Source organism: Lathyrus oleraceus, chromosome 4 (assembly GCF_024323335.1).
Source record: "Lathyrus oleraceus cultivar Zhongwan6 chromosome 4, CAAS_Psat_ZW6_1.0, whole genome shotgun sequence".
In the NCBI taxonomy this organism is placed as follows: domain Eukaryota; kingdom Viridiplantae; phylum Streptophyta; class Magnoliopsida; order Fabales; family Fabaceae; genus Lathyrus; species Lathyrus oleraceus.
In genome coordinates this window covers 169,316,985-169,344,208 of record NC_066582.1, presented here as the reverse complement: position 1 = coordinate 169,344,208, position 27,224 = coordinate 169,316,985, and the positions used below count along the sequence as shown (strand labels likewise).

At 32.7% G+C, this 27,224-nt stretch overlaps 1 protein-coding gene and 1 long non-coding RNA gene across 2 annotated transcripts; both read right to left on the bottom strand.

Moving 5' to 3' along the window:
- Positions 1-16,073: 16,073 nt before the first annotated feature.
- LOC127074361 (uncharacterized) lies at positions 16,074-19,360 on the bottom strand. Its single transcript, XM_051015669.1, has 4 exons — positions 19,102-19,360; positions 18,769-18,916; positions 16,682-16,752; positions 16,074-16,591 (listed from the first exon to the last, which is right to left on the bottom strand). The coding sequence occupies exons 1-4, from the start codon at positions 19,330-19,332 to the stop codon at positions 16,376-16,378; spliced, it is 666 nt and encodes a 221-aa protein (XP_050871626.1). The 5' UTR covers positions 19,333-19,360; the 3' UTR covers positions 16,074-16,375.
- Positions 17,403-18,762, bottom strand: LOC127074362 (uncharacterized). The gene is made up of 3 exons (XR_007785990.1): positions 18,003-18,762; positions 17,823-17,871; positions 17,403-17,487 (listed from the first exon to the last, which is right to left on the bottom strand). It is a non-coding gene; the product is annotated as an uncharacterized LOC127074362 (long non-coding RNA).
- Positions 19,361-27,224: the final 7,864 nt, after the last annotated feature.

Here is a 27,224-nt window from a genome sequence, read left to right as displayed (position 1 = left end):
TAAGGAGGCAGAGGATGATTCCCTTGATCTTTTGCCGGTAGGTCTGCGGGATGAGGAAGCCATGGGTAATGATTCTGAAGCTTTTTGTGAGAGTAGAGATTTTGAGAGTGATTTGCAAGAAGGAGGTTTGCCCTTTATATAGATGAAGATTTAGGGTTTTGGGAAGAGGAGAGGCCAAGAGACAATAGGCACTAGGTAGATGCAACTCACAATGTAGTGAGTTGAATGCACAATTAATTCAAATTTGAAATGTAAATGCATGGGAAGTTTGAACGTTTTCTGCAGAGAAAAACTGAGTTTTCATGCGATGCGTCGACCATACCTCTGCATGCGTCGACGCATACTGTTTGAAATTAAAAAAGAAAAACAAAATTTTAGATTGTGCGTCGACCATTGCCCTGTTATGGTCGACTCATACAGGAAAATTTTGCAATTTTCACTGTTATGCTCATACGCTCACATGTTTGATACATAAATAGAATGCCACACAACATTTAAACATCCAAACAGATATGGAATAAGAAACGATACATATATATACAATATTATCATGTAATACAACTATTTAACTATGAAGGTTGAGAGAGAGAGAGAAGGGTAAAGGAACAATATCACCTCGATGCCAGAATAACTTGATGAACAATATACTTGTGCTTGCAACAACATCAACTTGTTAGAAGTACAGGACTATAGTTTTAAATGAAATAAGATAAAGCATGCAATTTATGACGCCCGTTCCGAAATGTTGAGAATACCAAGTTCTCGGCGAATATGAAAGAAAGGCTCAGTAGCTAGCGGCTTTGTGAAAATGTCCGCTAGTTGATTTTGAGTGTTAACATGTTCAAATACAACATCACCTTTCTCTACATGATCCTGAAGAAAGTGGTGTCGAATTTCGATATGTTTGGTGCGAGAATGCAACACAGGATTTTTGGTAAGATTAATGGCACTTGTATTGTCACAGAAAATGGGAATACGTTCGAGTTTGAGATTAAAATCCAATAATTGTTGCTTAATCCATAGGATTTGAGCACAACAACTACCGGCGGCAACGTATTCCGCTTCGGCGGTTGACAAAGCAACTGAAACTTGTTTCTTGCTATGCCAACTGACCAAGGAATTTGAAAATAAGTGACTTGTGCCACTAGTGCTTTTCCTATCCGATTTGCAACCGGTAAAATCGGAATCGGAGAAACCTACCAATGAGCAATCATTACCTTTGGAATACCATAGTCCATACTTCGGAGTACTGGATAAGTATCGAAGTGTTTGTTTGACAGCTTTTAGATGGGATTCCTTGGGACATGATTGATATCTTGCGCATATACACACGCTAAACATAATGTCGGGACGAGAAGTAATAAGATAGAGAAGTGATCCAATCATACCTCTATACCTTTTTACCTCTACATCCTTACCGTTTTCATCTTTACTCAAGTTTGTACATGTTGGTATGGGGGTGTCAATGGCCTTGGCTTTTTCCATGTCAAATCTCTTGATAAGGTCCAAACAATACTTTATTTGACTCACGAATTTTCCTTCTTTGAGTTGTTTAATTTGCAAACCGAGAAAGTATGTGAGCTCCCCCATCATACTCATTTCGAATTCACCCTGCATAAGATCCGAAAACTCTCTCACGAGATTCATGTTAGTAGACCCAAATATAATATCGTCAACATAAATTTGTACTGGTATCAAGTGCTTTCCTTGACGTTTAATGAAGAGGGTTGTGTCAACCTTTCCTCTTGAGTAACCTTGATCAAGTAAAAATTTACTTAGTCGCTCATACCAAGCTCTAGGAGCTTGTTTGAGACCATATAAAGCCCTTTTTAGTTTGTAAACATGATCGGGATACTCATGAGATTCAAAACCCGGAGGTTGTGCGATGTAGACCTCTTCATTTATGTAACCGTTAAGGAACTCACTCTTAACATCCATTTGGAATAGTTTAAAGTCTTTCGCACAAGCGAAGGCAAGGAGAAGGCGTATAGCCTCGAGTCGGGCAACCGGGGCATAAGTTTTTCTCATAGTCGATGCCTTCCTCTTGGTTATACCCTTGCGCGACTAAACGCGCCTTGTTACGGGTTATTACCCCGTTTTCGTCCAGCTTGTTCCTAAACACCCATCGGGTGCCGATTACTCGATGATCTCGCGGAGGAGGGACAAGGTCCCAAACCTCATTTCTAGTGAACTGATTTAGTTCCTCCTGCATTGACAAAAACCAGTGTTCATCGAGTAGGGCTTCTTTAGGGTTTTTAGGTTCCATTTGTGAGACGAAAGCGAAGTGATAACAGAAATTACTTAGCTTCGATCGAGTTGTAACACCCTTTGAGATATCTCCGAGAATGTTGTCAATTGGATGGTCTTTGGGAGACTTCCAAGCTTGAGGGAGATCATCGTTTGAAGGCGGATGAGCTACCTCGGTTTCCTCATGGTGTACATCTATATCCTCCTCAACTTTGACTTTGTCGGGTTGATCAATCCCTGGCTCCCCACCCTTGAGTATGTCTTCCGTAGATGTACCTGCACCATGAACAACACTACCCTTTCCGACGTTTCTCGGATAGGATTTGTCAAAAGTGACATGTACAGACTCTTCCACAGCAAGTAACCGTTTATTATATATTCTATATGCTTTACTCGATTGAGATTATCCGAGGAAGATACCTTCGTCGACCTTGGAATCGAATTTGCCCAGGTTTTCCTTTCCATTATTTAATATAAAACATTTGCAACCGAAAACATGTAAGTGAGAAACATTTGGCTTTCTCCCTTTTAAAAGCTCATACGGTGTTTTATTTAGAATGGGGCGAATGAGCACCCTATTCAAAACATAACACGCCGTACTAATGGCGTCGGCCCAAAAATATTTCGGTAAACCACTTTCGTTAATCGTTGTTCTTCCCAATTCTTCCAAAAATCGATTTTTACGCTCCACAACCCCATTTTGTTGAGGAGTACGTGGAGCGGAGAAGTTATGATCGATACCATGGTTACCGCAATATTCTTCAAATAAATGGTTTTCGAACTCACCCCCATGGTCGCTTCTAATTGAAACAATGTTTGTATTTAATTTATTTTGGGAAAGCTTAGCAAACCTTTCAAAGGCGGCGAACGTATCGCTCTTGCTTACTAAAAAGATAGTCCAACAAAATCTAGAAAAATCGTCCACTATTACGAAACCGTAATAATTTCCTCCTAGACTTTTAATCCTAGACGGCCCAAATAAGTCCATATGAAGAAGTTCGAGAGGTCTCGTTGTTGAAACGATATTTTTGGATTTAAATGAGATCCTCGTTTGCTTCCCTTTTTGACAAGCATCACAAAGGTGATCCTTGGTGAACTTTATTTTGGGGAGACCTAGGACTAGATCTTTTGAGACTACTTTGTTTAGTAAGTCAAAGTTAACATGTGCTAAACGCCTATGCCATAACCATGAATCTTCACTCATTGTTACAAGGCATTTGTCACTTGTTAACGATACTTCGTTCAAGTCTAACATATAGACATTATTCACTCGCAGGCCATTAAACATACTCTTCTTATCATCATTATGTACAATTTTGCAACAATCTTTTGAAAACAATACATTGTATCCTTTGTCACATAATTGACTGATGTTAAGTAGATTGTGTTTAAGACCTTCGACAAGCAATACATCAAAAATAGTAGTGGAAGAAGGGTTACCTACACTACCTTTACCTAGTATTGCTCCACGGTTGTTGTCACCATAGGTTACATATCATTTCTTCTTAGCCACGAAGTCAATGAAGAGTGATATGTCTCCTGACATGCGCCTTGAGCATCCACTGTCGAGAACCCATCTTCTTTCGGTGGTCTCGAGGCATTGTACCTATGGAAATGCAATTAACACGAGAAGGTACCCAATGGCTTATTGGGTCCTGAATGGTGAGTAACGAAATGGTTGCATTTGGGCAGCCATTGATAAATGCCTTTAGGAACTAAGAATCTCCTAAATCTGCATTTAGCAATGGAGTGGCCTTTCTTGCAACAATAAAGACAAGAGAAATTTATATTTTGATTGCCTGTGCTATCTTCATCCTTTATAACATATTTATATTTTTGATATGGATTAACCATACTTTTTCGAAAATTTGATTTATCAATTGCAAAGGTAATCTTGGGCTCAAGAGCCTTGTCAAGTTTGGCCTTTAGGTTTCTTACTTCACCTTGCCAAATATAACAAGTATCACACCCAAAGTTTATTATCCTATTTCTAAGGTCCTCACAACCTGCTTTTGTGCTTTCTACTATAGAAGCTTTGAGTGCCTCAAGTTTCCTTTCGGATTCTCGAATTTTTTGTTCCAAATGGGTAAAAATTTGGTTATTTGAGGCAAGCCTCTTAAAAGCCTCTTTAGCTTCACGGTGTAAAGTATCAAATGCAGCTTATAATTCATGATGAGACATACTAGAGGATTTTTCATATTTAGCATGTCGTACCTGTTTCTTTTTGTTCTTTTGATGAGCAGAGAGTCATAGGTTTGCAGCTTCATCTTCATCACTAGAACTTTCATCATCGGAGGAGTCGCTATCGCTTTCCCAAGCTATGTATGCTCTCCTTAGCTTTGCTGATTTCTTGTGTGATTTGTATGATTCCCTTTCCTTTGTCTTCTTGTTCATCGGACAGTCCGGTTTGTAATGACCGGGCTTCCCACAAGTGTAGCACAACCCTCTAGTCTTTTTACCTTTTGAGTCATCATCTTTAGAGTACCTCGATTATTTCCGGAAGTTGACCAAGTTCTTCTTGGAATGTTGGATGTCGTTCTTTCTCACGTAACGATTGTAACGTTTAACGAACAACCCCATATCTTCGCTCTTGTCCTCTTCTTCTTCGTCGCTCGAGGAATAATCACTTTGCTATTTTGTTTGAGACTTCGAGGAGGAAGTCTTAAGAGCTATTGATTTCTTTTCACTCACCTTTGTTTTGTCCTTCTTTTCTTTCTTTTCGTGTTGTTCTAGGCTCAAGAGTACTTGTTCGTGCTCTTGTAGTTTGCCAAATAATGTTGTCAAGTCTAATATGGTAAGGTCATTTGCTTCTTTGATGGCGGTCACTTTCGGCTACCATTCCCTGTTAAGACATCTTAAGATATTATTAGTAGCAACATCATTGGAAACCGGCCTAGCTAGTGAATGTAATCGATTGATGAGATGAGTAAATCTCTTTTACATGTCAGCAATGGTTTCCCCTTGCTCCATGAAAAAGAGATCAAACTCTTGTGTTAGTGTGTTGATTCTTGCCAACTTAACATCGTTCGTCCCCTCATGGGCAATTTGTAGTGAATCCCACATGGCCTTAGCAGTAGGACAATGGGATACACGATAGTATTCATCTACACCTAATGAGGAGATTAGGATATTTTTGGCTTTCCAATCATAATTGTATTTCTTTTCATCATCATCGGTCCATTGTGCTTCGGGCTTTGGCACTAATTCATCATTCTCATTGGTCATGGTTATTTCAATTGGACCATTGAGAATAACGTTCCATATTTTTCTATCTATGGAATTTATGTGCACCCGCATACAGTCTTTCCAATAACTATAATTTTCACCATTGAAAACGGGAGCTCCATTATAAGCCCCTTTAGGTTCGTTGGCCATTTTCTATCAAAGTTATATTTTGAAGCACGGAGTAAATCGGAGCTCCTGATACCACTTGTTAGACTATGGCACGGATCTAGAAGGGGGGGGGGGGGGGGGTTGAATAGATCCCAATTAAAAATTGAGTCGGCGCTACCAATTTAAAAATTGGTTTTGAAAATTTGTTTTAAGTGCGGAAGCGGCCGAGGAAAATATAGTCTAAAACGAACTGTTATTGGAAAACCGGATATGCGTCAAGCCTATGGATTAGTGATAATGTAGAATACGAATCACTACACTAGTCACACTATCAATGATTTGTTTCACTTACTAGGATTCCTAGTTCCAATGATTCAAAGAGCAAACCAAACTAGATACACAACTAAGATAATTTTGGTTTAGGCAAATTATCAAACACTTGGTGTGCAAAAACACTCCAAGTGATATTTATGTTGAGTAAGTGATTTTAATCAGTCTAGTACAATATTTTATTGTACTTTGGAACGAACGAACGGTCGACCATAGCAGGTCTATGCGTCGACGCATAGCCTGCAGTTTTGGACAGACTGAAAAACACAACAGTATGCGTCGACCATAGGTCGGCGTGCGCTGACCCGTGGTTCATGCGCTGACCCCAGCGGTCGACTCAAGCCTTTTGTGCACTGACCCGTGGGAAATGCACTAAGTTATGCGTTGACCCGCGGTTCATGCGCTGACCCTTGCGGTCGACTCAAACCCTGCAAATCTGCAAAAATTCATATTTTTGTGGTTTTCATGCATTTTATCATGACCATATTTTATCCACATATGTTGTATGAAATATAGCAGTTTAGATGAGCATAGAAAAGGATATGATAGGTGATATGTTGCATTTGTTTTGTAGAGGTGGAATCGACAATGCCGATTCATCCATGGTGGTCATTTGTCATCATCGAAACCTATGATCGTATGTTGTATGACAGTTTGCCCTTACACATTGAAACATTAACTCAAAAAAAATTAAACGCCATGTTCCCCAATGTTATAGATCAGAGCATTAAACTAACTAAATAACAATAAACGATAAGATAAACAAATAAAGCTCCAATGCCATCTTCCAACTCACAATAATACTTAGTCCTCCTGAGTATCTGTACAATAATGTATAGAGTAACACAAAACAAATAAGAAATGTATGAGAATACACTCAAATATATTAACAGTGTAAAAGAATGCAGTGTTAGCTTAAATAAAACATTCAACAACACACATTCAATTTACACAACAATACAACAATTTAATTCACATAGCCTTTATGTATGCAATGTGACTCACAACTTGACTATATGCATGTGGTACCAATTTGGACATCAGAGGTTTATTGTTGATCTCGTCCACTCAACAATGGTTCCTCATTCGAACCGGGTCCCCACTTTTGAAACCTAGGTCACCACTTCTGAACCTCGAACGATCATTGGTCCCCAGTTCTGATTCTGTGACTCGCGGCTTTCAACACACTGACACAAAATGATACATGACATACAAATTAATGCAACAACAACCATTATAGTTCCACTTCTAACCATAAACAAAAATTCACTATAGTCCCTACTTCTGAACTACATACCTTAACACAAGATATATAATTATATTTACAACACATAATTATATAAGGCACATCACATCTCACATCAATAATATGTAATTATAACTCATCATGATATTTTACCACAAAAAATTGACATGTTTTTCATAAACACGTAACAACCTTCACTCAAAACATTCCATCATCACAAACTCAACACGTGGCAACCATCAATTCACTATTACATGATTATTTGATAATCCTTTATATTGGAAAAAGATAATGTGCATCTACGAACTTTCTGGAGCTATTGTCTCTGACAATGGGACCTAGTTTGCAAATACTATGCTCACTGACATTTGCAAAGACTTAGGAGTACAAAAAGAATTGTGGTTGTTGTACACCCTCAAGCTAATGGTCAAGTTGAGTCAGCAAACAAAGTAATTCTAAAACGACTCAAGAAGAAGCTTGATGATGCCAAGGGCTTATGGGAGGAACTACTAAATGAGATATTATAGTCATATTGCACCACTCTGCATTCCACTACCAAGGAAACCCCATTTTCCATGGTTTACAGAGAGGACACCATGCTACCTATAGAGATCTATCACCCTCGCCACAACGATCCTTGTTAAATGAAGAGGCGAATGAGATATGCTTAAAATGTGCGGCAGACCTAATCGACGAGTTGACGGAAGCCGCCCATGTCCGAGAGTTTACCTCCAAACACAGATCCATCAGAAGATATAACTCTAGAGTCGAGCCAAGATAAATGCAAGGAGACTTGGTCTTAAAGGAGGTAGTCCTACCCGCCCAACAAGGAAAACTACTGCCAAATTGGGCGTACCGTAACACGTATTTCAAGTTGTAGGAGCTGGAAGGACCGCTCTTGCCCAAAACCTAGAATGTTATCTATCTTAGATATTATTATAGTTAAATTTTGTTGTAATTTCTCCAATAAGTGTCTTTATCATGTACTTATGCATAATTCTTGAGCAATTTATTCCCAAGAGAGATGTTTTCCCTTAATGTTATGCATAATTCTTGAGCAATTTATTCCCAAGAGAGATGTTTTCCCTTAATGTTTTATGTTGGAATTCATAACGAAAGTCCTTTCTGCCCTTTGAGGAAATGTTTTATGTTGGACTTCATAACAAAAGTCCTTTTCACCCTTTGAGGTAATATTTTGGGCTGGAATTCATAACAATAGTTGTTGCTACCCTTTGAGGCAATATTTTATGATGGGCTTCATAACAAAAGTATTTGCTGCCTTTGAGACAATGTTTTATGTTTGGCTTTGTAATGAAAGTCTTTAACGTCCATTGAGGCAATGTTTTATGATGGTCTTCATAACGAAAGTTGTTTCTGCCCTTTATGGTAATGTTTTATGTTTGGCTTCATAATAAAATTCGTTGTCGCCCTTTGAGACATTGTTTCGTGTTGGACTTCATAAACAAAAGTATTTACTTCCCTTTGAGACAATGTTTTATGTTGGGATTCATAATGAAAGTTATTGTCGCCCTTTGAGGCAATGTTTTAATCATGGGCTTCAGAACGATGGTCATTGTTGCTCTCTGAGGAAATAACTTACGTTGGACTTGACGACGAAGGTTTTTGCCTCCCTCTGAGACAATACTTTAGGTTGGACTTCATAATGAATATCCTTGCTACCCCTCACGATAACGCAAGAGATCAAATACCTCGCCTGAGGAAATCATAGTCTCATCAATCAAACTACATTTAATTTTGCCTAAGGGACTTAGTGTAACACCCTAAACTCCGCATACAATTTAATATGAAATTTAATTTTAAAAAATGCAATCATTCAGGGCGTCAAGCACAATAAAACATAGCTTGCTCTGTAACATGGGTTATAACATAACAATTTAGTACATGTCATTGCATGCTCACCTTCACTTAGGGTATCATCGCAGCAGAATCATTATTAAATCAAATAAACATAATATTGCAACTCATGACATCTAATATCATAAACCTCAACCTTCATAACACAATAAAAGGAGTTATATTATTCAACTCACAACAACTTTGAGATCTCAACAAAACATAAATAGTAACGTTAACAAAATAAAATAAGTGAAAGAAAATGTTCCGAGTCCGATGTTACATGATCAGAGCAAGACCCTACTAATAAAATTCCAAACTAATGGAAGCCACTCCAAGAGCTATCTTCCGCTTACTTCAACAATGTTACTCCTGAGTATCTACATGATGTCCTTGTAAAGGCAACATTCAAACAGAAGAGGTGAAAATACACTTAAAAAGTTAATGGTGAAAACAAGCGAGAGTAAATTATCACATAGCAACAACATACACATTACTCAATCAAAACCAATATATTAAGTATTTTCATCCAACAACAAATCAACAAAAATCAATACAAATGCAACACTTATGCAATATACTCAACACCGACTCGTTATGCATGTGGTACCAAATATGAACACTCGGGTTCATTTCGCTCCCCAATCCCCACCATAGGATCAGTTTCCCTCTTGGAACCAGAGCACGCCAAATCGCTACCATCACCATAGGTAACACTTCATTAATCCTCCATATTAGGAATTAGCTACTCGCACCCGATCCATCACCATAAGATCGAGGCTCACCAAAAATAACTGAAATTCCGATAACATGAATGCATGGACTCTTAGCATGCAACAACACATACACATTGCCCCTCTCTTCTAACTGTGTATGCCACCAACAACATCATCAACATAAACATATCATATGTATAATTAAATATGCAATATCTTTAACAATCACCATGATTATTCATGCTCAGCCATTCATTATAGACACATATAAGCATCTTCCACGCAACATTATTATAACCATGCCACTATAACAACATCATAAATATTCAACACTTACATTGTTAACCAATTGGAATTAACATTCTCAGCATCATAGCATCATCACAAGATAACATCAACAATTACGCACAAATCTCATTAATTATTCATGCGTTCACAATACAACAAGCTACTAAAACTAATTCCATTTGATGGTAAATTGCATTAGCTTTTCAACACTTTGAACTGCGTCTCAATCTGAGTCCCAGAATTCAAGTTATGGCGATTTGAGTCGCAAATAACAGCTTTGTGTTGTCATGCCCACCAGGCGAGCTAGAGGTGCGACAAGTCATTATAGAAATACTTTGTGCTCGCTTGGTGAAGATCCAACGAGACCAGCTCGCCTGGGGCTCGCTCGGCGAAGCTGACAGAACCCAGAAACGCAATTCCCTTGGCGTAGTCCAAAAGTTAACTTCCGGACGCCCCTAATACATACAAAAACACTTTGTAAGTGAGTCACCCCCATTTTGTCAAAAAATAGTCTGGAACCCAATCTCCAGATTAATGGAAGGGTGATTTTGTAGTTTAAATTATGAACTAACCTTTAGACACATTTTGAATTCATGATAGTGTGTTTATTTTACAACTCAGTGGATAATCCATTAAACAGTACTAATCCATTTGACAATAAGTTTCTTTTTGGGCAGTAAGTTTGGAGCATTTAACTTGCCTCCCCCTCACTTGTACTTGCCCCCCCCCCCCCCCTTTAGAGCACTTTTACCGTTATACCATTTTGTAAAAACCGATTTTTTAATGAAATTTATCTGTTTTTATCGAAAATTTGTAGTATGTACCAGAAATTTTCGAATTTTCCATTTTTTAACCAAAAATTCTGAAATTTGCAGTAAGAAATGAACATTTCCATAAAAAAAATGAAGAATACCGAAATTTAAAAAAAAGTCCAAAAATTTCCAAAGTTTTTTTTACACTACCGGACATTTTGAAATTTATGGTACACTACCGGAAATTTTGAAATTTCAAGTACAATATCGAAATTTTCGAAATTTCCGGTAGTGTTTAAAAAGATTAATTGAATATGAATTATCGAAAATTTCATTTCAGTTGAAATTTTCGATATAAAATGAAACATTTAGAATTTTCGATAATATTTTTAAGTTCACATAAATTTCAGAAATTCCGATGTACTGAAAATTTAGTGTGTATTGGAAATTCTGATATGTTTATCGAAAATTTTGTACGAAAATTTTTTTCAAATTTTTTTCATGACAGTTTTGGAATTATGAAATTATGGGGGGTGTCAGGTTCAAGTGGGAGGTGATAAGTTAAATGTCCGTTTGATAGTAAATTTTTCTCTTGAGTCAGTTGGACTTCTGGGGCAGCAGTAAGCTACACATGCCTCTGGAAAGACGATGCCAGAGACACGTGAACGCCAGAGACACGTGAACTCGGAAAGATGATGATTCTGCATGGCATCATCAGTTGAACGCAAGAGTCTATTTTTTTTCTCCGAATGAAAGTATGTTGGGTCACTCTAACATGTTTCAATCTTTCTTGGTTGTCAGATATTTTATCTTTAATTAAATAAAAAAAATCATATCATTCTCAGAGAAGTTAAATTCAAAAGACATAACAGACAAAATTAAACAAACTATGATATAAAAATTAAGACATTGATATATGCCCTAAATTCTAAATTTGGGTGCATCCAAAAATTAAATTATGAAATTTTAGGTATTATTGATTTTTCAGCACGATACATAGATCAATGCATAAGATGGAAAGTGCAATGCTCCTATTTTGAATTCATGTTCTAAAATAGTTTTTTTAAACCCAATCCTATAAAGCCCATGGCCTGTCACTGGCTCGTTTAGAGTTGAGTAACATGTTTTAACAGCACTACATCAATTATCATTTATCATGATCCCTTTATTTTTCATAAAAATAAAAAATTGTGTCAACTATTCACTTATGGGAATTAATGATTTTCATTTGTTTTGCTCAATCACAATTGTGAAAGTTATAAAGTAGGGGACTGTTATAAATAATATTATTATATAAATATTAGTAAAATATAAAATAAATAATATATTTAATTGATTAATGGGATTAATTATTATCAATTGTCGGTGTAAAAAGATTTACACTGTCGATCCATCATCATCACCCGTTTATCTTACTTTATAGGATTTTAAAATAGAGATTAATTACTATACACTGTCAATGTAAAAAGTTTTACACCGCTGATTCATCACCATCATCCGTTTGTATTACTTTATAGATTTTTAAAATAAAAGTCAAACTTCTTTTAATATCCGACGTCTATGATTAACTGACGGTGTAAAATCCTTTTACACTGTCAGTGTATTTCAATTAAACTCTTTAAAATAAAAGTCAAATTTATTTTAATATTCAACGTCTAATATTAACTGACGGTGTAAAATCATTTTACACTGTTAGTGTATTTCAATTAAATCCTTAATTAAAATTAATTGACATATTAAAATAAACAATATAAATAATATAAGATTTATTTTTATAAAATAGTTAAACAATCTGAACTATTGAATAATTATAATTATTATATTTGGAATACATACACCAAATCCAAATTGTCAAGAACAAATTTAAAGACTAAATTTAAACTGAGTTTAATTTTTTATTTAAATATTAGTTTCGTGTTTCTTTTTATATTTATTAAATTTAAATATTTTCCTATTTCTTTATATATTTATTGATGAAAATTTTGGTGTTTTATATTTTTTTTAAAAATAATTTAATAATAAATATTCGTCTCACTTTTGTGTAACACTCGGAATTATTTGTCTATTTAATTTTATACTTATTTGTGATATGTTATAACATATAATAGTTATTTTGAGATGCTAAAATCTTTTTTTGAGAATTGTTTAGACATCATAAGAATAGTGTGTTAAGTTGAATGATATTTTGGTTTTAATGGTCCATCGTGCTACGAGACCATGAGTTATTTAGCTATAAGTGTTTATAGAACAGTAATATAGATTTGGATTAGGAAAAACACATATTAATGTTTTTTTTTAATTTGTAAATTATATCAATGTCTCATATAGGATTTTTCTAAGAATTTATAATTCACATATTAAAATTATTTTAATTTTTATTTAAAAAATATTAAATAAATATTTAATTTAACTAATTAATTTGTGATAAAGTATTAGTTCAGTGAATAAAATTTTCATTTCAGTAGCTTCTTAATTTAATTATTTTTAAAAGAAATAGAAAAACAGGATGAAAAAATAATAGTTAGCGTAGTATTACTGCTCTCATTTTTATATTTGAAAATATTTATAAAAAATGATGAATACTGACTTTTATTATAAATTATAATTAATTTAATATAAATATTATTTTATGTTTTTTGGTTTATAGCCGAAGTGAGAATAATTATCAAAATCTCATACATAATTATGAGATTCATATTTGAATTTGGAATAGTTATTCGTGGAACAATATTGAAATTTTATAATTGATATAAGACAATACAAATACGTATTATCATTCTCATTTTTATATTGATCATATTAAAAAAAATCAATTATTTAATAATGACTACTTTTTATGTATGATTTTTATCCTATCCTAAATTATAATTAGTTAGAAGTATTATTTTTATTTTACGTTTTTTAATTTACAGACGAAGTGATAATAACCCATCAAAATCTCATATATGATTATAAGATTCGCATTTGAATTTCGGATTGATACCCCAATTAACAATATTGATATTTTGTGGTTGATTTAAGCTTATACAAATCCTTATTGTCATTTTTATAGGGAGGATATGTAAAAATTAATTAATTTAATTAATTAGTTAGTGATAAATATTTGTCTAATATAAAAATTATATGTTTCAACGGTTAAGTGATTCATTTTATGAAAAAATAAGCTGATAAAACTAAAGTTTGAAATAATTAGTTTATGAATTGTATTTTGTTTTCAATTTTCTTCCAGTGATATTTCAAAAGTTATTCGAGAAATATATTCTTTAAAAAATAACTCTATATTATAATTATTTTCTTTTCAATTTAAAAAAATTGAATGTAACAAATTAATTAATGGCATAACATTTGTTTTGTAAGTTTGACTTTAAGAAATAATTTTAAATATACTCTCTCCATTTTTTATTATAAGTCGTTTTTGACTTTTCACTCATATTAAGAAATGTAATAGTTATTATATGAAAAATATAAATTATGAAGAGTTTTACAAAATTGTCCTTCATTAATGATATTGGAAAGACAAATTATATTTAAGGGTATAATAGAAAAAATAACATTAATAATTTATTGATATTATAAAACGACTTATATTGTGGTACAAAATATTATTTCAAAGTGACTTATAATAAAAAACGGATGTAGTATATAACTAATGTAATATAATTATTTTTATTTTTTTAATAATATTACAAATATACTGTAATAATTTTAACTAATTATTTGCACTTTGTATGCTTCAATGATTTCTTTAGTGGTTAATTTTTAAAAATAATTTTATAAAATGATGATTAATTTATTATAATTACTATTATTTTTATTTGTATGTTAATGATATTATAAATATTTATGTCAACTTATTTTTTAGTTATATGTATTCATTCCATATATAATTTTAATAATAAAATATATTTTATTTATTTTCATGTCAAACATGAAAAATAAAATTTCATTATATTAAATTAATTAGTTTAATGTAGTATTAACAGAGAAACTTTTAAAATGCCCTCTAGAAGTTTAATGTGTCATAGTAAGAAATAAAGGAAAGGGGTATATAGATAAATTTGGTGGCAATCTCTTTTCTCAAGTCTAAAAGTCTATAACAGCCACAAATATTCATATATTCATTCATGACAAAACAATGCTCTTTCATTTTAATTTCGGTTAAACGTCTTTTTTTTTTCTTCATAATTGTTATTCCCTTCACTCTTATTTAAAATACAAATTATTAAGTGTATAATGCTAATCAATACGATAATATGAAGAAAACTCTTAATAAGATCTTTATTGATTAATTTTGTATCATAACTAATTTTATTTTTCTGAAATCACTCTTTGAATTATTACATTATCCATGGCATAACTGGTTCACATTAGTTGGCAACCTTCTAATAACAATAATGATCGAATTAAAACACTTTTACATTTCTTATTATATTACAATATTACATGTTATGTGCTGCTCTTACTAGTCCAATCATACTACATTATTTCATCCACTTCTTATATTATTTCAAGTGTTCATTTCAATTTTTCCCATTTTCTCATTTTCATTTTTAAAAAAATTCTCTCTATCTTCTCTTTTCCTTTTATTTTTCTAAGTATAAATAAAAAAAACTAAAACTTTTTTTTAATGAAATGAAGAAAAATACACAAAAATATTTAATTTTTAAAATACAAAATTTAATTTCAACATAAAACATTATGGTTTTAGGATTATTAAAAAATTATTCATAAATATTAAAAATAATTTATAGTTATAAAGTTAACTAATTATTTTATAAAATTATTCAAACAATTAATAAGTTATTATCAACATAATAGTTATTTTATTTTTAATTAATATTGTCTTTATTTGAGAGATAAAAAAATTATTTTAAATGTCAAAAAAAAATTTACTTTCTCATTACGAGTTTTTTATGTTTATTTAATAAAATTAAATTTATACAAGTATCTCATTTCAAATTTCAAATTTACATGTAGATTTAAATATATTTTATTCCTTATCAAATTGAATAATATATAGATACTAAGTACATGTCGTTATCATCAGCACAATACTTGTACATAAAATATATTTAATTTATTGAACAAATGTTTATCAATATAGACACTTAGGAATAAGCTTACATATACCATAACTATTTCTATTCCAAATGATAAAACAATGTTAAATTGATTTTGTACATGCTAATAAGCTCTTTTCAGAAGTTATCTTTAAAAACTAATGAAAATAAGTGGAAAAGAAAAAGCTCTTTTCAGAAGTTATCTTGTAAACTCATGAAAATAAATTGAAAAGAAGCTCATAAAAAATGTAATAAACAGTTTTTATAAATTCTCCCAAATTGTCTCACAACTTCCGTCAGTAGGCGAAGCTCTGATAATCCATAATCCAAACAAATTATAAATGAGGCGGGCGGGAAACATGTGTTTTCAGGTGATCCAAAATTTTAGACAATCATGAAAACTACATATTTTCGGATTGTGTTTGGAAATTAAATACTATAAGCTCAGAAACGTATTTCTCAATCAAACAAAAATCTTATAGCACATTCGAAATCCAAGTGAATGTCAGTGTTGATGCTTAACCTACATCTCCGAAAACATTGTCAATATTAATGTTTGACCTTCATCTCCTTGGCCATGGACGGTAGCCACCTCTCTCCCCTGATCTTTTTCAATTTCTCAACTCTTTCCTCCTCTTTCTTGGCTGCAGCTTTCGCTGCGGCATCTTTGGCTTCTAGTCTAGCCAATGACTTCTTGTGTGCATCATTTGCTGCAGCAATTAAATCTTTCCCTTCTACAACAATAGACTGAATCCTTCTTCTAAACTGTTGAGGCAGCAAATTGTCATAAGTAGAAAAAATTAAATACAATAATGAAACAAAAATGTAGAAACACTTATGGATTAACTATTAGACCTTTTTTGATTTCTCATCAATGTCTTCTCCCGGAACTATTTTAGGCCGCTTCCTTGGCGGTTGAGGTTCATCTGCAGCCATGTAGATGTTTGCGTAAGCCGTGTATGCACATGTGATTCAGTAATATAACAAGATAAATCACAAAGTTGATAATGTCTCAACATCTCACAATATGTTAATTAACTTTAACGTAAAAAAATATTTTGAATTTCCATCGAACATATAATGTAGCATGAGTGAAAGTGAAAAATAAGAATCGGTCAGGCAATTCGGGCCGGATGCCATATCAAGCCGTTAACATTTGAAAACCAGAGTAGTCAATCCCAAATAGCAGTGGAGAACAACCAACCCCAAAAATGGGATAACTAGATATAGTATATCGGGATGACTGCTATTTGATTACGTTTTAGACAAATGACATGAATAATAATTATAAACATATATTTAATGTAAAATTAAACAAATAACTCAAAAAACCATAAAATATTCACAAATCAAAGCACAAGACTTAATAAAAAAAACAACCAAAATCAACAAGTCTTAATCAAAACTCTTAGGGTTAGGGTTGAGTCTCAACTCATACTTGATTGAAAACTCCAAAATTACCCTTAAAACATTTTAAATTTATAGGGTAGTTTCGGTTTTTCAGAGGGGAAAAGAATAGCAGGACAGAAACCACTCCGCACCCGCTACCCGCTATTTACCCTATAGTGGCCGCCTGTTCTGCGCCGCTAAGTCTCTTCCCATAGTGGCCGGCCTCCGTTCCACTCTGCTATTGCGGGATAGCGCTGCTATTGACTACTCTGCTGAAAACATATTACGACAAGTAAACCAGTTGTTTACGGCTTAACACCAACGGATTTTTTAATAAACATGAGCTAGAATGACAACAAACCTCCTTTCATTCCACTAGAAACAGATTTTGAAGACAATTTTCATGTATGGTTGCTCAAAACCAAAATCAATTGTCTCTAATAAAATGATATTTTTACTGTTTTGCATTTAAGTCAAAAAGATTTTAAACTAAATTTTACTTCAAAAGAAAAAAAGTTTCTCAGCATAGATCGTTTAACTTTTAATTTTTAATCAAAATCAAGATCATCCCAAATCAATTTTACAAAAAACTAGTCCATGTTATTACCTGGACCAGTCCATTACCCAGGACAAGTTGGGCAACCAGCAGTGTTGTGCTGTACCAGAAAAAAGAGCAATAAGTAATAGCATAAGTCCCCAGAGCATGCTTCTCTGTAGTGACTTATGCACAATGATAACCTCTCAGAGTGGTTAACAAAGTAGTCAACAGATTAATGAAATGCAGTACCACAATGCAAAATAAGTACCATCTTCTGAATTCTGATGGCAACCAACAGTCAACAATAAAACAAAAGATTCCATAGTGCAATAAGAGATGCATGGCATGCTGAACTGGGCTCCACTTCTTAACAACAGGCAAAGGGTGTGCAAGAGTAACCACTATTCTAAAAAAAGAAGAAGAAGAAGAAAAGCACTGTTGCTTTTGCTAACAGCACCATCAGTGACTTTTGTACAACACAGCTTTTTTCTTATTGCAGAAAAGAATTTATATGCATGTCAATAAAAATGGTGACTGGTTACCTACTATCAGCAACACTACAAAAAGCTAACTTAATAAAGAAAAAAGATAAGAACTAGCAAAGTTCAAACTATTCAAAATCTAAGTGTATGTTTGGTTTACCTTTTGAAAGAGCCAAAAGTAATTCTAGAGGTGTGGAATTGATTTTAGAATGATTTTGAGGTGTTTGGTTCTTCTAAAGTAGAATTGATTCTCCCTCCAGAAAATATTCTACTTGAAGTTAGAATTTGTAGTTTTTGAGTTTAAACATGATTTTTACATTGAAATTTACTGTTCGACTCAATTTTGTATAAAGTTATTCAAACATAAATCACTTTACATTCAACTCACTTTAACCAAAATCAATTCACTCAAAATCAAATTTTCTCACAGTAGAACCAAACATTCGCTAAAACAACCTAACCTCTTGATAGGTATATATATCATTGAATTGCAGCTGTTGTTAACAAGTCAATTATGCACAAAACTCAGTTACCTGCATGATCAAGAATAACTCCTGGTTTAGAATGTCTAAACAAACGAATGCCACAATCATTGATAGTAGGATCCTCATCTTGGTGAAGGACAGGAACTTTCACTATCTCTATAGTACTTTCCAACATTTCATCCAAGAGCTTTTGTGCCTGTCAAGAAACATCCATACCATAAATCACCAAACCGAAACACCAAAAAAAAATACATAATGCTGAATTTGGAACAGATAAAAAAAATCACAAACTCAATCATAATACCAGTAACAGAAAAATGGGAATCATAATTAAAAACTTAGAATTTAATTAGTATAAAAATGAGGAATTTAGAAGGGGACCTTTAGTTGGTAGTGCTTTAACTTTGGGGTTTTAGGGTTTTGGACACTGTGCTTCTTGGGGTCACTGTTGTTGGTGGAGGAAACACCATTCATGAAGGAAGTGATATAGGAGGAAGCTCCGGCAACGGAATCGATGGCTGCTCTCCATGCTGCGTCACCGTCTTCTTCGCCACTGCTGCTGCAGTAGCCATTGCTGGGTTCCCTTTCTCCCATTGTTTCAAGACTCTGCATTGTTTCGTTGATCAATGATAGATCGACAAAATTGGGCTTTCTTTGGGCCACGGTTCATTTTAGGCCCAGTTCCGCAAAACAATATTTTCTTTCATATTTTTGTTAAAAGAATTGCTAATCCCATCTGAGTGGTGGAAAAATACTCTATGAAAATTTAAAATTGCTCCTTCGATTTTGGAGATGTATCTCCACATACACCATTTGCTTCATTCAAAACATTAAAATTGAGTCACATGCAATATATTATTCAAAAAAAATCGGATATGCATCTTCGTAAGCAAACCAGACAACCGTTTTTAACTTTGATTTAGAGAAACTCTGATGAATTAGACGATATGTTATAGCGATACTATGATGAATTAGATCATACAAACAATATGAAGAAGATGACATGTATAAAGTAACAAATTTAAACAACACAATGAAGTCAAAATAAGTCAAAATAAAATAAATGTAGAGTACAAATACTATAAACTACAACGTATGACACACTCAGACTCGAGACTCCATGTTCCTACGCTGTCTCATGTACTATAATGTCTCACATGTCTTTGTCATCATGGCATCTACAACGTCTTTGGCCTCAAAGTCATCCGGAAAGAGTCATATATCAATACACGTTTGCCTAATCTACATGATACAACAACATCTAAGAAACATATCAACAATATGATCTACCTTAGTCTACTCCTTCTCTTGTGTTCATGTGAGCTGGCATCAGTGGATCTTCTAAAGCATCATGTATCAGGATGTGATATCCTGAACAACCACTGAATGTAACCATCTATGTTGCTCTAGTCGCTAGAAGTTATGGTACTTTGTGTCTCCTTTGGTACTAGATGATTAAGATAATCATCAAACGTAATACTCATATCTCTACATGTCATAGCAGGAGGAGCATACACATAAGGATCTCTGGGAATATACTGCATGTAGCCAAAGTGTTGTATGACGTGCTCAGGTAGATGGTGCTATGTGAGACGTGAATCACAAGTTAACCATTCAGAGTAGAATGCAATGTCCTATAAGGGACGCGTCTCACTATGAGTGACATAAGAATGGAAGTGTATGTCATTTGCTACCAAGCGGTCAAGATAAACCCGATATGGTTATGTCGTTTGTTTCCCTCAAATAGGGACAAATGCATAAGCATGAAACAATTCCTAAGTGTATGTCAGAGCATATGACCATCTGAATATGCGTGAGAAGTGCTAGAGGATCTAAGCCTGAAAATAGAACAGGTGAATCATTAATAATGGCATTGCAAAAGTGTTATGAAAATGACACACAAACACTAAAATACCAAGAAATGTTATCACCAATAGTGTGATATTGCATGTCACATATTAGGTCTTCCACCTACAACCTTCAGATAACTTATAGTACAAGTAAACCCAAATAATTGGACCCCCAATTGTACTCATGGATCGCCTCGAAGTCATCTAAGTATTACAGGTAGATGAAATTCATATAAGTGGCACTCTTGTCCATAAAAATGGACGTGTCAACCAAATACAACATGTATTCTCTCAGAGTGTATGTTTTATGTTGTGCAACTTGCTCATCGTCACCAACAGCCTGTTCTGCTCTATTCAGCTCTTGTGTATACAACCTCTTCAAGAATCAAAACCTAGCATGAGCTCCTCGGGTGACTTCAAACTACTTCATGGCATCCTCTGAATCAACTCTCATATAGTCTACCATCATCTACAGTGCATCATCTCTGTTAATATTCCCACAATTTAAAAGTTTCCCCCTAATAGAAAGATGTAGCATATACGAGACATTGTTCTATGATAGACATTTCACCATGTGGAAGATGAAATGATAACGTCTCCGTGTATCATCTCTCTACAAACGCAGATAACATACCATGGTTAACTGTAATATAATCGGTCATGCACAAGTTTCTCAACCCAGAAAGTCACAAAACATCTTAAAACCACTACTTATTATGTTGTTGTAGGCCAGTAATCTTCCGACCATGGTTGATGAATTTTAGAGCATCACGGTCCTGTAGAAAAATAAACCATCATCAGAAACTTTTCATATTATAACAAACATGACTTACAAATAATGAAACCAACTAAATTTTACCTCTTTGTTCCAGATATGTCTGGCAACATGGTCTGGGTAAAGAGGAGGCAGTGACAAGTGTGTTGGGCCTCCTCCAAACCCCTCAGGTGCATGTGATGCCTCATGTTCTTAGGGTGTCTGGGGTGCCTATGGTTCCTCATGTGACTCGGTTATCTCATGTGACTCAAGTTCTTGAATAGGTGAAACATGTCTCGTACGGGAATACGGAGATGGAGATGCATGAGTAGGTGACACTCGTCTCCTACGAGAAGAAGAAGATGGAGATGCATAAGCCCTAGAAGTTGACGCCTCCACATCAACTGAGCTGGAAATGGAAGATGCATGTGATGGTTGACTCTTTCTCCTTTGAACCGATGCATGTTGTGTTATCCTTCCATGCCTCGATTTGTCTTGCCTATCAACCATAATATCTGTAAGTTACATATGAAACACAGTGAGTTTTATAAAAAAATGCAGACTGATAGACTAAGGAGATGCATATCTGGTTTCTAGTAATCTAAATGTTGAAAAATCCATAAATGCATCTCTGGAATTTTCTATAACTCACATTAACATCAATGGCAGAAGTGCAGTCCGTCAAAGCATCGAAAATAGTGCATTGACCAATAAAACTACCCATCAAACATGTTTCTCATTATGTCTAAACTATCAAATATGTATAAACTATCTATTTCATAATCTAATCCTTAATTTCTACAAATTTATACAAAAATTCAAAAAAGTTTAGAACAATAAAAAACTTACAAATTATGAATTTACTTCGATGAGAAAGAGAGAAAGAGAGAGAGAATCAAAGAAGATATCATAAATGTTAGGAACACACTGCTTTAAGTAGTTTGCTTAGAGAAATTATTGGGATAAACATTTATGTCTTCCAATTAATCCCTTTTATCCTTCTTTTTAAAATTGATGCATGAGAGAATATTATCTTGTAAAGAGAACTTACACTATAACAAGATGAATTCATTGCTAAAAAAATTCATTATAACAGACAAAATTATATGAATTGCATTCACCATCATAAGATATACATTTGCCCTGATGGGTGCCCTTATTTGAAAATTATTAAGTGGTAAAGGTTCAAATCCTTTGCATGCAAAATATTTTCATTTTTAAATTTTATTTTATTAACTTTTAAATATTTTCAAATTAATTTCTAAAAGATTGATTATAATTGTTAATTAATAATTATTAACTTATCATGTAAAAACTATTTTTAAATTTTTTTTTATGAGTATAATGATTTATAATATTATTAAATAATATCATAAATATTAGAGAGTTTTAAAATAGAGGAACTAAAAAGTTAAAAACAACTAAATAGAGGGATCAAAGTGCATTTAAGTCTTTATTTTATTGCATATGTCGTGGTAGAGGCAGAGACAGAAGACATGTGGCAATGGTTCATGGATCTATTTCTAGAAGATATAAATAGCATCATTCAAAGGTCTTATGCCTTTATTTCAAATCCACGTAACATATATCTTCTCCATTTAAAATTTGTATGATTCATATTACTAATTACATGATTTATGGCTATTTATATTTCTAATTTTTTATAGAGTTTGGTACCAATAATTGCTAATATTGGAAAGATGTAAAACACAAGTTGTGTGTTAAACAATTTTATAATAACTAGAAAAAAAGTATCATGGGGACACATGAAAGAATTACTCTGGGAGACAACAAGTGCAATACTAGTACAAGATTGGGAAAGAATGATGATAATTTAATAAGTATAGAAAACGTAAGTAATAAAAATTTAAGTTTGTATCAACGGGGATTGTTATATATATATATATATATATATATATATATATATATATATATATATATATATATATATATATATATATATATATATATATATATATATATATATATATATATATATGGGTAATGTTAACTTGTGTCCCAAGGGCACAAGTTAAGAAACCCACAAATGGAAATTTTTTATTGAAAAAAACAATAGAATCATTAATTATGACTTTTTACTTAGTTCACCGTACAAATTCCAAGACTTTTTACTTTATTTATCTCTTAACTTGTGCTCTTGGGACACAAGTTAGCATTACCCTATATATATATATATATATATATATATATATATATATATATATATATATATATATATATATATATATATATATATTAAAAAGAGGATTTTCAAATTTGTTTCGATAAAATAAAGTATAATTAAAATTGTTGGAAAATTTGATCGGATTAACGACGATTAGGTTTTATTTTAATCCCCTAAATCTCATTGTTGATGAATGCGTTTATTTGTTTAAAATTGATATCGCAGAGTTACGACGAATTAGCAAGGTCATTATACTCAACTCATTGGTGTATAACTCACTAATTTAAATTACAACTCCATAATCCCCATAGACTAGTTGGATAGTAAAATCAGGAAAATTAAATTAGTTATTTCCTTAGCCACAAATAAAAATTGTTTATCCCTAAATTAGTTATATAGTTGAACTTTTACTCTAGTTCAGGTTTATAGAGTCAGGGTCAATAATCACAACAAACCTAGGTTCAATTCGTGAGTCGTCAACATACAAAAGAGTATCTGAATAGAAACTGCAATATCAATTTATGCAAATAAAAAAACAAGTCATATGTCTCAATGGATCAAAATAGGTTCATCTCCTAAGCCCTAATCAAGAAAACTTAGTTACTCATACTAATAAGAATCATAACTGATATAATAAGGAAACAATACATGAATATCTTGTTAGAATTTAGCTTCCGGTGATGAAAACCTTTGCTCTAGAATTCTAGAAATTGCTTCACCATCAAAATTATGTACCTAGAATGTCCATCTTGTGCAATTCTCTTACTTCTCTTTAAATATGAGTTGATATTGGGCTTTTAGGGTTGAGAGAAAAAACTCAATTTACAATTCAACATTGTAAGAATGTCAGAATTTTAGTCCCTATTTTTCGTCAACTTATATTTTTATATAGACTTTGACTTATTCACAAAAATTGTAGCCCTGGATTTTAGGTTTCATTTTTCGCTACTCCCATTTCAATATCGGTTACGAAGCTCTAGATATGGTCAAATTACTGGACATACATCATGATGTAAATTATGCTAAAAATGATCTTTTCTTCACAATTTCTCCATTATTTTTCATATTTTTGCTTTGTTTCTTCACTTCTTCATTTTCTTCTTATTTCTTCATAAAAATTAAATACGATTAATCAAAAACTAATAAAAACAACTACAAAAGCTTGTAAAAATTACATGATGATAGAGTTGTTATGAGTAAGTGTGAGTGGTTAAAGTCCCACATCACCTATGAATGGGAGGAATGTTAGATTTATAAGATAAATAACTCATTTACCTAACATCTTAATATTTTGGATTGAGATGTGGTGTCTCCCTTTCTCGTGGTCCTGGAGCATTGATCTCATTGATGCTCCCAACTCTCCCAGACTCCCCAATAGTGGTATCAGAGTCGTGGTTCGACTGGTGGATGAGAGGGAGTTGGATCTGGTTTTGGATCCTGTTATAGGATGTGGGAGACTCACACTTGTGGGGGAGAATGTTAGGTGTAAGTGTGAGTTGCTAAAGTCTCATATCACCTATGAATGTGTGGAATGTTGGATTTATAAGAGAGATGACACATTTACCTAACACCTTGAGATTTTGGGTTGAGATGTTGTGTCTTTCTCTTTTGTGGTCTTGAAGCATTGGTCTCATTGGTGCTCCCAAATCTCTCGGACTCCTCAACAAGAGTGTCATCATAACTTCAAACTTACAATGTTACTTGTCTTCAAAAAGAACTCATTCATATTGTGATCTTCCTCATAACTTTGTACTTACCAAACAATGGCAGACATCAGTCATTGTCAAGTTATCACTTATGTTCCTTGCTTCAATTCAACATAATTCAAAGAGATTTTCTTCAACTTCATGTATACTCAACCTTTTCTCAATATCACCATTCACTCTTATTGAAATATTATAGTAAACACTAATTCACATGCAATTGACATCAAACATATGAATTTGTAAGATTTTTAGAAATTTGTCACTTTCTATTCGAGAACACGCTTTTGAGGATTTTCATAGGTTATAACGTGGCTCATGTCAAGATGAGATATATTCGGCTAGAATATTCAATTCCTTGAAGTTAAGTACCTTATACCTTCTTATTTTGACACCATCTTTACATTCTCTTATATTATTTTAACTTATGGGTATTATAATTTCTTTTTATCTATTTTTATTCAAAAGTTTTAAGTTTTTAACATTATAACAATTTTTCTAGCTTCTATTAATTTTTTCGGCGATACTTTTTCAATTCTCAAAGTCTAGTACCCCTACCCCAACCCCAAACTTAAATTGTTTCTTATCCCATAAACAACCTCAAACTTAGCTTTTTGCATGTTCATGACAAAATTAGACCAATAACAATATACCTAATGTAACACCCCAATTTTCGAATTATTATTTTAATTGATTTATTTATAATTTTTTAATTTAATTATTATGCGTGATAATTGAATTGGTTTGGAGGATGACGGTGTGTGATCTTAAGGTGGAGATGTAGAGAGTAAGTAGAGACTAGTAGAGTTTATCTAAGATAATTGAGAATTATTATTAATATAATTAAAATTTTCTTTTCATTTTAGTTTCTCTGCATAGACTCCATTTGAGTAACGCTCTATTATACTACTTTTAATCAATCAATAATTCCATATTTTTTATGTTGCTTAATACTTTATATATATTGCATGTTCTATTTTCATAAGCTTAATATGATGTATGTCATGCTTAAAACTATATTTTATGTAACTTTTATCATGGGTGAGTCATGTAGATTTAGGGTCATGAGAATTGTCCAAAAGACTGTCTAAAATTTGGAAAAATAAAGTAAAAGGACATTACTTTACTTGGTATGTCTTAAAGATAGAAATCATGATCTTCGGTCTAGTCTTTTATTTAATTTCTATAAGAAAATTACCAACTCATCTAAAATTTGACTGTTTAGCTAATCACTATCAAATAAAAATCGGTACTCAATTAGTCTAGTGGAACGATACCCGTTTTATTACTCTAATATATATATATATATATATATATATATATATATATATATATATATATATATATATATATATATATATATATATATATATATATATATATATATATATATATATATATATATATATATATATATATCGTATGCCTGTGACATATCAAGTTTTTGGCACTATTTTCAAGGACTATTGATTTTTTCTATTTTATAAATGATTAGACTAAATTTATTTTTCTGTCATTACTTTTATTTCAATTTTTTAGTCTCGTTTTGGTTGAATGCAAAGAACCCAAAGTCTTGGTAACCTCGTTGAACCAATAGATGGCATTAAACTCTTCTTGCACAAGAGACTTAGACAACAACAATAAGTGATGGTTGTTGTTAATCGCACTTTGAAAAAATACACGTCCCCCAACAATATGGAACATCATTCTAATATTGTGCATCCTATAGTGGATACAAACAATTTCAAACTTAATTCTTCCATGGTGCAACAAAACCGATTTTCGAATTCGTTGACATATGATTCAAACCTGCATCTGTCCATTTTTGTCAAATATTGTGACACTCTAAAAATGAACAAAGTGACCAATAATACCATCTAAACGAGACTTTTTTCTTTCTTGTTAAGGGAGCCAAAGCATGGATACATTCTTACCTTTTGAATCCATCACGATATGGGATCAGTTAAAAATCGATTTCCTAACTAGATATTTTCTGCTGTAAAAAATAGTCT